At 40.2% G+C, this 15237-nt stretch overlaps 1 protein-coding gene across 9 annotated transcripts in view; it reads left to right on the forward strand.

Annotated features, from left to right (window-relative positions):
* tead3b (TEA domain family member 3 b) overlaps window positions 1-12307 on the forward strand; it is a 33626-nt gene extending 21319 nt beyond the window's left edge. For 3 of the 9 annotated variants that reach the window (XM_034312998.2, XM_026916986.3, XM_026916979.3), the window contains exons 4-15: window positions 2256-2320; window positions 2674-2736; window positions 2881-2943; window positions 4072-4083; window positions 6118-6246; window positions 6355-6398; window positions 6640-6701; window positions 6793-6929; window positions 7223-7396; window positions 7519-7662; window positions 9678-9830; window positions 10026-12307. In XM_034312998.2, coding sequence (XP_034168889.1) covers window positions 2256-2320; window positions 2674-2736; window positions 2881-2943; window positions 4072-4083; window positions 6118-6246; window positions 6355-6398; window positions 6640-6701; window positions 6793-6929; window positions 7223-7396; window positions 7519-7662; window positions 9678-9830; window positions 10026-10139 — 1160 coding nt within the window. In that variant the 3' untranslated portion in view covers window positions 10140-12307. The remainder of the gene's footprint in view (window positions 1-2255; window positions 2321-2673; window positions 2737-2880; window positions 2944-4071; window positions 4084-6117; window positions 6247-6354; window positions 6399-6639; window positions 6702-6792; window positions 6930-7222; window positions 7397-7518; window positions 7663-9677; window positions 9831-10025) is intronic. The other 6 variants (XM_026917003.3, XM_026916995.3, XM_026917010.3 and 3 more) reach the window with 6 other exon arrangements.
* Window positions 12308-15237: the final 2930 nt, after the last annotated feature.

Here is a 15237-nt window from a genome sequence, read left to right on the forward strand (position 1 = left end):
CTAGTGGAGTGGCTTGGCTACAGTATTCTGTTTTAGTGCAACAGTTGAAAAGTTGGACAGAAAGAGTGAGAGATTTTTGGGGAAGGGGAGCGGTAGTGAATGAGGACTGTCCACAGCAGATGCAAGTGTCCGTTGTTGAGAGGGATTTGGGGTGGGGGACTCCAGCTGCCCATTGTTGGCAGAAACATTGAAACCATTTTTCTCTTTCCCTCTCATTCTGTTTGCCTCTTTTCTCTTTCCGTGCATGCTCCTGGCCCTGCTTCATCCAGTCAGGCTGTGTGGGGCAGATGTGACAGGCGCTAAGGAATGTAAGGAATGCGGAGGCAGAGAGAGAGAGAGGCAGAGGCATATGCGGGTGTGTCAGTAGGGGGAGGGGAAGAGGGGGAAGCATATGGCTGGGAAGGGCTAACACAGTACATGTGTCTCTTGCTTTCTCTCGCAACTACTTTCTGTGTCCCTCCTCTGCTCAGAACTGCACTGCTTGACTTTTATGGTCAGAGAGAGCGAGAACGAAAGAGAGACAGAGCGCACGAACAAGAGAGATAGAGAGAGAAAGAGAGAGACAGGGCGAGAGAGAGAGGGTGACAGGAAAAGTAGGGGTGTCGATATGACATAAATATCATATTATGATATTTGAAGACATTTGTACTTTATACTATATGCATCACATTGGTATAGGTTTATATAGGTTTGCTAACAAACAGTGCCAGTACAATAGCAGTGTTACATTTAAATAAAAAAAAAAAAAAAAAAAAAAATGAAAATTTCAATTCATGGATACCGTGATTTATTGTATATGATTTGATATTAAAAGGGAGGGACAATTTAAAAATGTGTTGTTTTAAAAACATTTTATGATTTTACAATTACAACATTTTAACATTAAATTAGCTCTCATTGTTACTAACACTGTATTACTACAATTTACCACAATACTGATATCATATCATAACATTGCCCAGCCCTAGTGGTAAGCATTGTGCCTGCTTATCACACATTTGGTTGTTTTCAAAAAGTCTGTCCATAGGAGCGATCCATAGAAAAAAACAGAGCTATGTATTCATCAGGGGCATTTAATAGCAGAAAGATTGCTGTTAGTTGTGTTAAATGTCAGTTGTATTAAATTTTTTTATCATGATTTAGAGCTAAACTGATTTATAGTAGTTAGTAGTTCCTAAAATTGTATCCCTGCGACTTTAAAAGTGCAAGTAATTCTGATGGTTTTATGCTGAAGTGTTATGATTTAGAATGAGTAGATGATATTAATTTCATTGTAAGTACGGCTTCCAGCAGTGCCTTTTCCTGACAATCAAAGAATGACGGGTCATGAGTTATAGAATGAGACAGATCCAGGTGTTAGACCACCAGCAAATCCCCGGTTTCCAATTTCCTCCTGCGCTCTGTAATCCCTGTGCATGCAGAAATAGCCACTCTCAATGCTACAAGCAACAGAGGGGAAAATAAAGACCGCATGGCTGTCTCCGGTTTTTTGTGGCCAGCAGTATATGAGCTCTCTGTATATGCACACACAGCCTGTTGCTCTCTGTATATGCACATCCACACACACACACACACACACACGTGCGCGCACACACGCACACTTATACATGTACACAACTGTTCAGACCTATCTGTCTGATGAACTATTCATTTGGAAAATTTATGCAGCACAAATAATAAAAACTCTCTGGACACAAAGGACCTCTGTGCCCTGAGAATGACATGTATGCAGAGCACAGACAGTCTTCCTGAGACATTGGTGTTGGGAGGACACTTCCAGTACCTGGCAAATAAGATGTGCTTCAGTCCAGAATAGAAGCATTAGATCATGTTTAGTAGTTAAACAATTAACATAATATAGATTAATGTTATGCATTGTATGTTATGTGGGTGCAGATTTTTCTTCTGAGACCAAACTTTATACTTTTGAACAACCCTCTTGTTAGTGTATAGTGAAGTTTTTGAAAGCGTCCCAGTGTAGATATGGCTAATGCTCGATGTTAAACACCGCTTAAATATGGCCAGCTTGACTTTATTCATTTTCTATTTGTGGTAAGTCACCTCATTAGTGCTTCAGGGCTTCTTGTGTGTGTGTGTGTGTGTGTGTGTGTGTGAGAGAGAGAGAGAGAGGGAGAAAGCGCGCACGCGCAAGTGTATTGACCTAGCTCTTTCTTTGACTGCCACCTTGTGGTAAAGAAAAGAATGAAACGAGAAGGGCGCTTTTTAAAATCATTGCTCTTCCCCTGTCTCCACAGGCCGTAATGAACTCATTGCCAGGTACATTAAGCTGAGGACAGGAAAAACCCGCACAAGGAAACAGGTGCTTGATTTTTTTTTTTCCCCCCTCCAACTAACTCGCTACTTATTTTATAGTGGTGCATAAATAAATCTAATTTAAATCATGATGTACCTTTATTTAAATTATTTGTTTATTATTTATTTAAAATCATTAATTTTGTTTAAATATATTTTCAAATATTTATTTAAAGAAGCCTTGTATTATTTGTAAAGGTGGACAAGCACCTTTTTTTTTTTTTTTTGTTTTTTGTGCAACCCCATAATCATGATTGTGGTAGGTGCTTAGTAAATTATGATTGTGTTTGTGTGTGCATTTTTTCTTTGTCAAAATGTGTCTGCATGGGTGTGTTTTAAAACCCTTTTACACTCCCTCAGGTCTCTAGTCACATACAGGTGTTAGCACGGAAGAAAGTCCGCGAGTTCCAAGCGGGTATAAAGGTAGGTGTCTCCTGCTAGCCCCCTAGGGCTAGCATGCAAACAGCAGTCTCTTTCCTCTTTGGTTATGGCTTCTCTTTTCTCTCTTTCCCTCCTCTCTCTCTCTCTCTTTCCTCTTGCCCCCTCTATCGCTCTTCTATTCTGCAGGTTTCTAGCCATTTGCAGGTTCTTGCCCGGAGAAAATCTCGCGAAATACAGTCAAAGCTGAAGGTATGCGCTTTCTTGCGGGTGGGGCGGGGCTTTGCAGCAGTTGGCTTTGCACTAACAGATCGGAGACAGCGTTACCTTATGGAACCATGTATTCCATTGTGCCATTGGCTGACCAAACGCTAAAGAAGAGCCCAGTGAAAGTCCTCTTAAAATAAAGGCTGCCTGTGTTACATGGAGGTTGGAATGGTGTGAGTGGAGTTCAGTGCTCAGCACTCTCTTGCTTTGTAGTAGTTGAGGCTAAAAGTGCATGATGGCTCCGTGCTCTCTGCCTGTAGTCTTTCTTGAGGCTCCCTGTTTCTTTATCCTTTAACCCTTGCCCTCCTTTCACCCAGAGCCCCTATGTCCACCCAACCTTTCACCCTGACCACTTACACCCTGAACTCTCGCAGCACAATCCAGACAGGTAGTTTTTTAAAAGTTGAGTTTTTTTGTGTAGTTATCAAGCCATGTTACGTATAAGAAATGGTTAAGGAAAAAAAATCAGCTCCAGTAATAGTTTACCTGCTACAGAAAGTATACGTTATATGTGCGTTGTATCGTTGTGTTATTATAATTCATTCAGCAAGTCTTGAATGAGGTGTGCTGCTTTGGTTTCCGCTGGTAAAGTAGACTTGAATCCAGATGACACAGGAAGTTATGTTGTGTGATTCTTTGTGACTACATATTAGCTTGTTTGTCAGCTCTGCAGCTACATGGATCTACACTTTTTAGCTGTTGTAAAAGTGGTCACCTTTATCTGACTTTATACTAATTGTATTGCTTATTAATCTATTTTCTTCCACCGTACGTTCCTATCTCCTTAAATTGTATTTGCATTGTATTTGAAAGCTACAAATTTTTGATAGTTAAAAAATGATAGTTAAACATTTAGAGCATAATGAGAGCCTGGTTTCCCACAAGTAGTTCAAAATGAACATGCTATAGAAAGAGTTCAAAATGATATCTACTGTTTGTTTGTTTCTGTTTTTGGGCTGGGAAATAGACTTTTAGCAGACATCTCTCACATATTATTAGAACCACATCTAATCATATCTGAGAGAGAAATAATCCAAAATCACAGCGAAAGAACACACTAAAACATAGCTCCTCTGGATAATGTACTAACGGTCTCTCTTTTCTTTGATTCAGGCCATGAACTTGGTAAGTGTGGATTTGGATATTTGTGCATTTTCTTGGCTTTACCACACGCTGCACAGCACTCCTAATGCCCAGCACTGCTTTTCCGCTCTCCACAGCCACTGCTTACAGTTTCTATGAGCTTTGATGTGTCTTTTAATAGCTGGACATTGTGTCTCCATGCATTTCCTGCTTCGGCTTACTTGTGTCTCATGACTTGTTTGCTTATAGTGATGCATACGATTTGTGTGGAATAAATGGGAAATTAGACATTGACTACTCTCAGGCATGTGCTATATGAATGCTGATCTAGAAAATAGCGAGAGATGCAAAATGCGTATACAGTAGCTTGAATTTCTGTATTATGTTGTGTATTTTGTAAACAAAAAACAGATGTTCTTGTTGAAAATGCCTGCATGCCTCAAATGTGTCCTGATGTAAGCAACATTAAAATGTTTATTACGGCAGGGTGATTTGAAATCAGTTGACTAGCTGTGAATTAAGACAGACTAGCAGTAGAAATATAATTGGTTTGTTAAATTGGTGCATAATTGGCCTGGCTGTTGTGTTGGACTCAGTGTTGTCTCGTATCACAGCGTGTGCTCAGGAGCTGACCTGTTGATCACTTCTCCTAACTGCTTCTGCCTGTCGCCTCTTTCTGCTATTAGGGAAAGCCAGAGGCGCACTATAAACAAATTGACCTAGATTATGAAATTAAGCCATATATCCTGTGTATGTGTGTGTGTATATCAGCCGTAACATTAAAACCACCTGCCTAATATTGTGTCCGTCGCCCTTGTGCCGCCAAAACAGCTCTGACCTGTTGAAGCATGGACTCCACAAGATCTCTGAAGGTGTGCTGTGGTATCTGGCACCATGACGTTAGCAGCAGATCCTTTAAGTCCTATAAGTTGCAAAGTGGGACCTCCATAGATCAGACCTGTTTGTCCAGCACATCCCACAGATGCTCGATCGGATTGAGATCTGGGGAATTTGGAGGCCAAGTCAACTTCTTGAAGTCTTTGTCATGTTCCTCAAACCGTTCCTGAACAATTTTTACAGTGTGGCAGGGTGCATTATCCTGCTGAAAGAGGCCACTGCCATTAGGGAATACCGTTGCTATAAAGGGCTGTACTTGGTGTGCAACAATGTTTAGGTAGGTGGTATGTGTCAAAGTAACATCCACATGAATGCCAGGACCCAAGGTTTCCCAGCAGAACATTGCCCAGAGCATCACACTGCCTCTGCTGGCTTGCCTTCTTCCTATAATGCATCCTGGTGCCATCTCTTCCCCAGGTAAGCGATGCACACGCACCCAGCTGTCCACATGATATAAAAGAATATGTGATTCATCAGACCAGGCCACCTTCTTCCATCGTTCCATGGTCCAGGTCTGATGCTCACGTGCCCAATGTAGGCGCTTTCGGCGGTGGACAGGGGTCAGCATGGGCACTCTGAATGATCTGCAGCTACGCAGCTGCGATGCACTGTGTGTTCTGACACCTTTCTATCATAGCCAGCATTAACTTTTTCAGCAATTTGTGCTACAGTAGAGCCCACAAGACCTTTCATTTTAGAGATGCTTTGACCCAGTCATCTAGCCTTCACAATTAGGTGCTTGTCAGAGTCGCTCAGATCCTTACACTTGCCCATTTTTCCTGCTTCCAATACATCAATTTCTAGAACTGACTGTTCACTTGCTACCTAATACATCCCACCCCTTGAAAGGTGCCAGTGTAATGAGATAATCAATGTTATTCACTTCACCTGTCAGTGGTTTTAATGTTATGGCTGGTGTGTGTGTATATACACATACGTATATGCACACACATACATCCAGTATATATAGATTCAACAAAATTTTGATACTTTTGGTGCTCTCTGATTTCCCTTCTCTGGCATTCTGGCTGAAATTGTCTGCATTTGTTCATGTCTTTGGTGCTTTACCTAATGGGGTAATGAAATGCAAACTTTTATTTTATGTCACTGAATATCCAACTTTGTGATATGTTTGTGTGTGGAATACTTGTCTGACGGGTGTGTCCTGCTCATCCTCAGGATCAAGCATCCAAAGACAAGGCTCTTCAGAATATGGCGTCGCTGTCCTCGGCCCAGATAGTGTCTCCAAATCTGATCAAGAGCCAGCTTCCTCCACTGCCACAGCCGCCCTATGCACCTCCCCCTCGGGTCAGTAGTCCCATTTTGGCCCCAGATCCTGCATCACATACACACTAAACATCCATGTACTACTTTAATTTTTCTGTTTGTTTTTTTTTTTAATTCTGCTTTTTATAGTTTTGGCCGACTCCAATCCCAGGACAACCTGGACCCTCTCAGGAGTGAGTTTCATTTTAAAATTCTGTGTGTAATTAGTGTGCAGGTCAGTTCAGAATAAGACCAACTTATGCCAAGCATGCGCATTTCAAAATGGGTTTAATACGAGTTAGGAGATGCTGTGAAATCCATCATGACATAAGAAAAGACAAGTGAAATTATCAGTAGTTAAATAAGTGCACTATAACAATCCAAATATTTAAAATGACACTATTCTCTAACAGTACAACATTATGATTGTTACAGCATCAAGCCTTTTGCACATACCTACACAAACCTATCCGGACCTGTTCCACCTCCCATATCAGGTAGGCTTTTTGCAACAGAACGGTAGGTTCGGTGTGTGCATGCCACGTTTGTGTCGTGTTTCACTGGTGCTCTTCTGTGCCCGATGTCCAGCGTATGAGCCTTTGGCACCCCCTCTGCCCCCAGCGGCCACCGCCGTGCCTGTGTGGCAGGACCGCACCATCGCCTCTTCCAAGCTACGCATGCTTGAGTATTCCGCCTTCATGGAGGTTCCCAGAGACCAGGACACTGTGAGTGACTATGCACTGTATTTTAGGATGTTGTGCATCATTTGAAATAAAATGTTGTCTTATAAGAAAATTAGACAAAGGTGCCCTTCTTGAAAGTCACCCCATTATTTAATCAGTTCTCTGGTTTATGAAAATTGGCTCTATTTCAGTAATAAACTTTTACAATTTTAAAAATGTACAAATAATTTAACTGACAGAGTAAGAAATTGATTTACAAAAAAACTTTTTGTTTTGTCACCTTGTGGTGTCATATAAGACCAGTCACATTTGATGCTCTGATTTCCTTTTTACAGTACAGCAAACATTTGTTTGTGCACATCGGTCAGACCAACCCGTCATACAGCGATCCCCTGCTAGAGGCAGTGGACATACGGCAGATCTACGACAAATTCCCAGAGAAGAAGGGAGGGCTGAAAGAGCTGTATGAAAAGGGCCCACAAAATGCTTTTTTCCTGGTCAAATTCTGGGTAGGTGTATTTCAGCAGTGAACATGCCAGAGAGGATTATCAGAACTAGTCCTGTAGGAATGTAAATAAATGATGAGGGCAGAATGTAAGCTAAGGGCTTGATCTGTGTTTCTGTGATTCAGGCGGATCTGAATAGCAATGATATGCAGGATGGGCCTGGATCTTTCTATGGCGTCAGCAGCCAGTACTGCAGCACTGAGAATATGACCATCACCGTCTCCACAAAAGTCTGCTCGTTTGGCAAGCAGGTGGTAGAGAAAGTAGAGGTGAGGTTTTTTCCTTCTAACTTCAACTCAGAAAAACAAATTTGTGTAATTAGCATACAAGCCTCTAGAGTATGTTTATCAGGATGCACAGTAGATTATGATATAGAATATAAAACTGGTTGGATTTTGGTTTCCGTTGAATTTGCATTTGGTAGCTGTTAATGGGAACTCTCACTATGCAGTCCAAAGAGGTGTTGATGCAAGTGAACCTGAAAAAACAAAACAGACCTATCAGAGAGGTAACAGAAACTTTAGGAGTGGCCAAATCAACAATTAGGTACATTCTTAATAAGAAGGATTGCACTGGCGAGCTCAGCAGCACCAATAGGCCTGGAAGGCCACGGAAGATAACTAAAGTGGATGATCGCAGAATTCTATTCTTGTTGAAGAAAAACCTTTCACAATATCTAGCCATGTCAAGAACACTCTGGAGGAGGTAGGCGTATCATTATCAAAGTCTACAATCAAGAGACACCTTCATGAATGTAAATACAGACGGTTTACCTCAGGATGCGAACTACTACTTGTAACACTCAGGAACAGAAAGGCCAGATTAGACCTTGCTAAAAAAAAAACCTCTAAAAAAAGCCAAACCAGTTCTGATGCAAGATTAACTTGTACCAGAATGATGGGAAGAGTATGGAGATGGAAAGGAAGGGCTCATGTTCCAAAGCATACCACATCATCTGTCAAACGTGGTGGAGGTTGTGTTATGGAATGGGCATGTATGGCTGCTAATGGAACTGGGTCACTGGTGTTTTATTGATGATGTGACTGTTGATAGAAGTAGCAGGATGAATTCTGAAGTGTATAAAGCTATACTTTCTGCTCAGATTCAGTCAAATGTTGCAAAACTGATCGGACGCGCTTCACAGTACGGATGGGTAATGACCCTAAACATACCATGAAAGCAACCCAGGCAAAGGCAAAGAAATTAAATGTTCCTAAATGTCTGATGACCTCGACCCAATTGAGCATGCTTTTCACTTACTGAAGGCAAAACTGAAGGCAGAAAGACCCACAAACAAGCAGCAACTGAAGGCGGCTGCAGTAAAGGCCTAGCAAAGCATCTCAAGGGAGGAAACTCGGCATTTGGTGATGTCCATGGGTTCCAGACTTCAGGTAGTCATTGACAGCAAAGGATTTGCATCCAAGTATTAATATTTATGGTTGTTAGTTTGTCCAATTACTTTTGAGCCTGTGAAAATGGTGGGACTTTGTAAAAAAATGGCTGTAATTCCCAAACGGTTAATGCAATAATATTGCTGCGCTCCCTCCACTGGCTTCCTGTAGCTGCCCGCATCAGATTTAAAACACTGATGCTCGCCTACAAAGCCAAAAACGGACCAGCACCCACTTATCTCAAAGCACTTATCACACCTCGAGCGCCACCACGCTCCCTCCGATCCTCTAGCACTGCTCGACTGGTCCCTCCATCTCTCAGGGTACAAGGAAGGCATGCATCGAGACTCTTCTCTGTTCTGGCACCAAGGTGGTGGAATGAACTTCCCCTAGATGTCCGAACAGCTGAGTCACTGGCAGTCTTCAAACGACGGCTAAAGACTTACCTCTTCATAAAATACTTAAATTAGCACTTTCACAAAAACAAAAAAAACAAAAAAAACAACAAAAAAAACCCTCCCCAACAGAGTTTTGGACTGATGGTATTCCTAGTTTGTGACCTACCGAGCCAATATCAGAATGTATTTTTGATAGACTTCAAAGCACTATTGTAAGTCGCTCTGGATAAGGGCATCTGCCAAATGCCATAAATGTAAATGTTAAACTCCTTGAATTAAAGCTGAAAGTCTACACTTCAATCACATCTCGATTGCTTCATTTCAAATCCAATGTGGTGATGTACAGAGGCAAGATTACAAAAATTGTGTCACTGTCCAAATACTTATGGACTTGACTGTATTTCTTTTTCCTAGACAGTCATGGCAATATAATTGTTCTATCCGTCTTGTACAAAGGATTGATCATATTTTCTTGTATATGCATTTCATTGACAGACGGAGTATGCAAGAGTGGAAGGAGGAAAGTGTGTGTACAGGATCCACCGCTCGCCCATGTGCGAATACATGATCAACTTCATCCACAAGCTCAAGCATCTGCCTGAGAAGTACATGATGAACAGCGTCTTGGAGAACTTCACCATTTTACAGGTTAGACAATACAACAAGTCCAGTCTCTCATGTATGCCTACACATATTTATCATGTATTTATGTAAATATGTTTGTGATACAGTTATACCCATGCTATGATGTTCTTCATTGTCACATAATGGTAATTTTATGGTTTGGTATGTTTAAGACTGGCATTATGAGTTCATGATTTTTTTTTTTTTTTAATCTTCAAGGTGGTGACTAACAGGGAAACACAGGAAACTCTGCTTTGCATAGCATTTGTATTCGAAGTGTCGACGAGCGAACACGGGGCACAGTACCACGTCTACCGTCTCATTAAAGACTAGCCACTCTGCCAGAACGGGTTTTGCCAATGGACATTCTGTCTTGTTGTCCAGACGTCAGAGCAATACACCAGCATGTAGCCAAGGACGGAGGAATTTTTCGTTTTCCGTACTGATCTGAGTAAAAGTGGATGGAGGCTCAAATAGAGGGCCACGCACAAATGAAAATTAGAAATGTACTATTGCTCTGTTAAAGGACAGTGTTTTTTTTATACATATTTAAATGCCTTAAAAACAAAGTGGGTCTCACAGGTTTTACTGCATACAAATTCTAAATGGTATTTTTTTTGCTCTTTCTGTTTTACTGAGGGACTATGAATGTTGAATATGTTGGCAGGAAGGTGAGGTTTTAGCATTGGAAGACAATGTGTGTCCTTAGGTGCACAGTGCATATTAGAAGTAAGGAAGTAAGGGCTAACAAAATACATTTTTTCAATAGGACAGGTCTGATGAAAAGTTACTGCTACTGTTTCTCCTACATGGGAACAATATTGAGCAATAAATTGAACTCTGACCTTAAGCAGCAAGAGCTAAGGCCATTTTGTACTGTTTTACGTAAAGGACAAACAGTTTGATATGGTGCGCAAGGTTCATAGGCAACACATTTTTTCCCGCCCATGTAGAGAGTGAGAAACACTGCGACGCATTTATATTGACCTGTCCTTTGTCTAACAAGGAGGTGTCAGAAACAAGAAGGTTTACACGCCCACTATACAAGTCAGTGAAAATTGCAAGTGCCTCTGTCCAAAGAACTCAGTGTGGGTGACATTCTGAAGTGCCTTTTGACTACCTCTTGACATAAATCGATACAAATATTTGCTAGTGTTTTGATACTAGAGCATGATAAGCATTTAAGCCTTTTAATCAAATATCACTTCAGTTATTTGTTCAGTTTGTTTATTTGCTACTTGTGACAAGTACAGTGAAGCATGAGTAAGCATTCGAATGGCCTTGTTACAAATGGATAACAGCACATTGTTCTAAAGAGAGGTTAACTAAGCGGACGGGTTCACTGTCTGCATGTAAATGTGTTTTGCATTAAATTATCGTCTAACACAAAGAAGATGGCTTAATTATGGCTGCCTATGAGTAATTTTGTGATGGTAGTGGTACTAGACCCCTGATTCAAATGTTTTTTTGTTTTGTTCTCTGGTGCTTTTGCATCATTATAGGAGATTCAGCATTATAAAACTGTAAGATTGACTTTTCCCACATAAGCCCTTGTGCCATACTCATAAATTGAATTCGTCTTTTCAGTTAATGGAGAATACTGGAGTTAATGGAGTAAATACAAAAATACGTTTAGCAGTTAATCAGAAATTATTTTTTAAATTAAAAAGTGACAAGTGGTGTCATCCTTGCCATGTCATTCCCCTTAGTCTACTTGGTGGTAAAAGCTGTCCAAACTTTGTTCTTTGAATAGTAGGTACTATATTATCTGCTCCTTATAAAAGATTAATTAAGTCTGAAAAGTATCATACTGTGTTTAAACTGAACTTATACAAAATGTTCACTATTTGTCTTCCAGCATAACATACGGCTTTCACTGCAACAGAAGAGGGGCAAAACAATCAAATATACAGTTGCAGGGCTTTCTTGTGCTGACAGTATTTGTTAAATCATTTAATTCCTTGTGAAGGGTTTTGCATAAGCTTTAATTGAATTTACTGAAGATTGAATTAATGATTTAGAAAAGAAATTTGTCCAGAAATCCATTCATCAATATTATTCATGTTAAACGGTACTTCGTGGTAAACGGACAGTGACAGGCTTAAGTTGTCTTAAGCTATCATTGGATTGGTACAACCTTAGCATATAAATGGTGGTGTCTGTGAACTTCCTCAGTTGTACTTTTTTTTTTTACAGGCTCCTGTTTTTTTTAATTATTATTATTAATTATTAATTTTATGTTTGCTCTTTGACTTTCAGTTAATGCTGTTTGCATCAATTGAAAATTGTGTGTTACTGTTGAGATTTTATATAATAATCTAAATGGTGTTGGAGTTTTCTTTTCCCCCTCAGTACCCAGTAACGGTTCACTGTGACCTTGGTTACCAATTGTGCATTGAAGTCATTTATGTTATATACAATGTGAGGGTTTTGTACAATATTATCTAAACAACAATACCAATACAACAATACCAATAAAAATGTCTTGGCTCCCCTTGGGACATTTGTGTGATGAAAAACTGACTTGATAAACCTGTATTTTCCTACTCGATACACTTGTCTCTGCTGTAGCAGAGTGAGGTTATTAGATTGCAATGTAGTAGTTCTAAGCAAATATTCACTCATTCTAAGTAGAAATATTATGAAATGGGCTTTCATTAGGCATCTGACCGATTAATTGCTAAATGATAACTAAATGGCTAAAAACATAAACTTGTCATATTTCTTGTCTGGTTCCTTAAAAATCACTTAGAATATTACATAAGTATACAATTGTAGTCAACCTTCTAAGCAACATTTAATATTTTTATTTGACTTTTCTGACTTCTGATAGTCTGGATCTGGTTGAACAGTAGGTTACAGTATGTAACCGTGATAATACAATTAAGTAGAGGACTGCCATGACTGATCGTTTCCTTCTGGAGAAAAGTGTGTTGCCTATAAAAAGGCCCCTCACTATGTCATGCTTGTCCTCTGCCCATTCTGGGCAATCCGAGTGACCCACATGGCCTGGCTGTCCTCCATGTAGTTGTAGAACCACAGCTACATATGTAACCTATCGTTCTACGTCCTTATGTTCTGGACCGCAAGGGCGGTATCCATCCAGAACCATGCATTCCCTGGACAGTGCATTCCTTGGACAGTGCTTAAAATAAGCACTGTCCCAGGAATTGGGTTCTGTCTGCATATTTCAGTAAAAATGCTGGATTGGGCAGACTTTTATCTGCAAGTGGATCATTGACAAATATGGAATTTGAAAGGGCATATTTTACAAATTAAAAATCAAGCATAAATTTGGCTCTTGTTGAAACATGTGGAATGTGGTGTACCCATATACACTATATGGCCAAAAGTTTGTGGACACCTGATCAATCACACCCATACATGCTTGTTGAACATCCCATTCTAGATTTAGTCCCCAATTTTGCCGTTATAATAACCTCCACTCTTTTGGGAAGTCTTTCCACTAGATTTTGGAAAATGTCTGTGGGGATTTGTCCATTCAGCCACAAGAGCATTAGTGAGGTCAGGCACTGATGTGAGGAGGCCTGAGGCACAGTCGGCATTTCAGTTCATCCCATAGGTGTTCAGTTCAGTTGGGGTTCTGTGCAGGCTACTCAGACTTTTTCCACACCAACCTTGGCTAAGCATGGACCTTGCTTTGTGCACAGGGACACTGTCATGCTGAAACAGGTTTGGGCCTCTTGGTTCCAGTGAAGGAAAATTGTACTGGTACAGCATACAAAGTCATTCTATACTTGTAATTGTATGCTTCAATCTTTGTAGCAACAGTTTGGGGAAGACCCACATATGGCTGTGATGGTCAGGTATCCACAAAATTTTGGCCATCTAGTGTATTTTAGAGGTGTAGTGATACTGTATGGTGTATTGTATCATTCGATACAATTCTCTTAATTTGATATGTCTGTGTGTTTCAATACTTTGGTTTCCTGTTATGTTGTGATGTTGACCGCCAGTGAGTTGTGGACCAAAACATTACAGTGTACCTAATATGAGTACAGCATGGGTACAATATACTGACGCTAATGCCAAAAACCTGACAGTAATCATCCTTGCGCGTCTGTCTTTAAAAGTAAATGAAAACATGAAGCAACACATACACATGCACAACAATTTCTCTGTGCATTCAGGCAGCCTTCCCTTGCTGAACCATATTTTGTGAAAATATGTAACATTTTCCTGCAAATATTAATGCACAGTTACTTAAATAAAGAAAAATAGAAAAATAGAAAAAACTAGATCGATTAGAATTGTGCCATTTGCAAAGTATTGGCCAGCTAGGAATCTACTCTTGTTTAATGAATTTTCACCCACCTTTCTTTGCAGAATGCTTCTAGTTCTATACTCTTGGGACATCCTGCATGAACAGCATGTTTAGGATCTACCTACATATTGTATTTTCATTAACGTTCAAGTCAGGGACTATGTTCATTCCAAGAGCTTCAGCTTGTGTTTCTTGAAGTAGTTAATTGTGGATTTTGAGGTATGTTTTGTCATTGTCCTGTTGTAGAAGCCAGTCTATTTTGTCTTCAGTTTCTTGACTGTGTTATTTCCACAATTTGCTGCTATTTACTGGAATCCATTCTTACGTCTACCTGTGCAGTGTTTCCTGTGGCACTGGCTGCCACACAACCCCAAAGTATAATAGCTCCACCCCAACGCTCAGTAGTTAGCAAGGTGTTCTTTTGTGACATATGGGGGTTTTACATTGCCTTTATGGCTAGCATGCAGGCAGTTCTACCCAAAAGTTTTGTTGGTCTTCCAAATCTTAAACTTTTTTAGGGAAAAAGGAAAAATAAAAAAATACAATAACCTAGTTGCATAAGTGCGTACACCCCTAAACTAATACTTTTTGAAGCACCTTTTGATTTTATTAAATCACTGAAGAAACACAGGACTTCATCCCACCAAAGTGGGCAACAAAATACAGTCAGGTCCATAAATATTGGGACAGTGACACAGTTTTGGTAATTTTGCCTCTGTACACCACCACAGTGGATTTGAAATTAAGCAGTCAAGATGTGACTGAAGCGTAGACTTTCAGCTTTAATTCAAGGGGTTTATCAAAAATATTGCATTAACCGTTTAGGAATTACAGCCATTTTTTACAGAGTTCCTCCATTTTCACAGGCTCAAAAGTAATGGGACAATTGACTGATAAGCAGTTTCATGGCTAGCTGTGGCCTGTTTCCTCCTTATATCATGACAAATTAAGGAGATAAAAGGTCTGGAGCTGATTCCAAGTGTTGAATTTGCATTTGGTAGCTGTTCATGGGAACTCTCAATATGCCATCCAAAGAGGTGTTGATGCAAGTGAAGGAGGCCATCATTAGGCTGAAAAACCAAAACAGGCCTATCAGAGAGATAGCAGAAACTTTAGGAGGGCCAAATCAACAATTTGGTACATTCT

The sequence above is a fragment of the Pangasianodon hypophthalmus genome, chromosome 2 (assembly GCF_027358585.1).
Source record: "Pangasianodon hypophthalmus isolate fPanHyp1 chromosome 2, fPanHyp1.pri, whole genome shotgun sequence".
NCBI lineage: Eukaryota > Metazoa > Chordata > Actinopteri > Siluriformes > Pangasiidae > Pangasianodon > Pangasianodon hypophthalmus.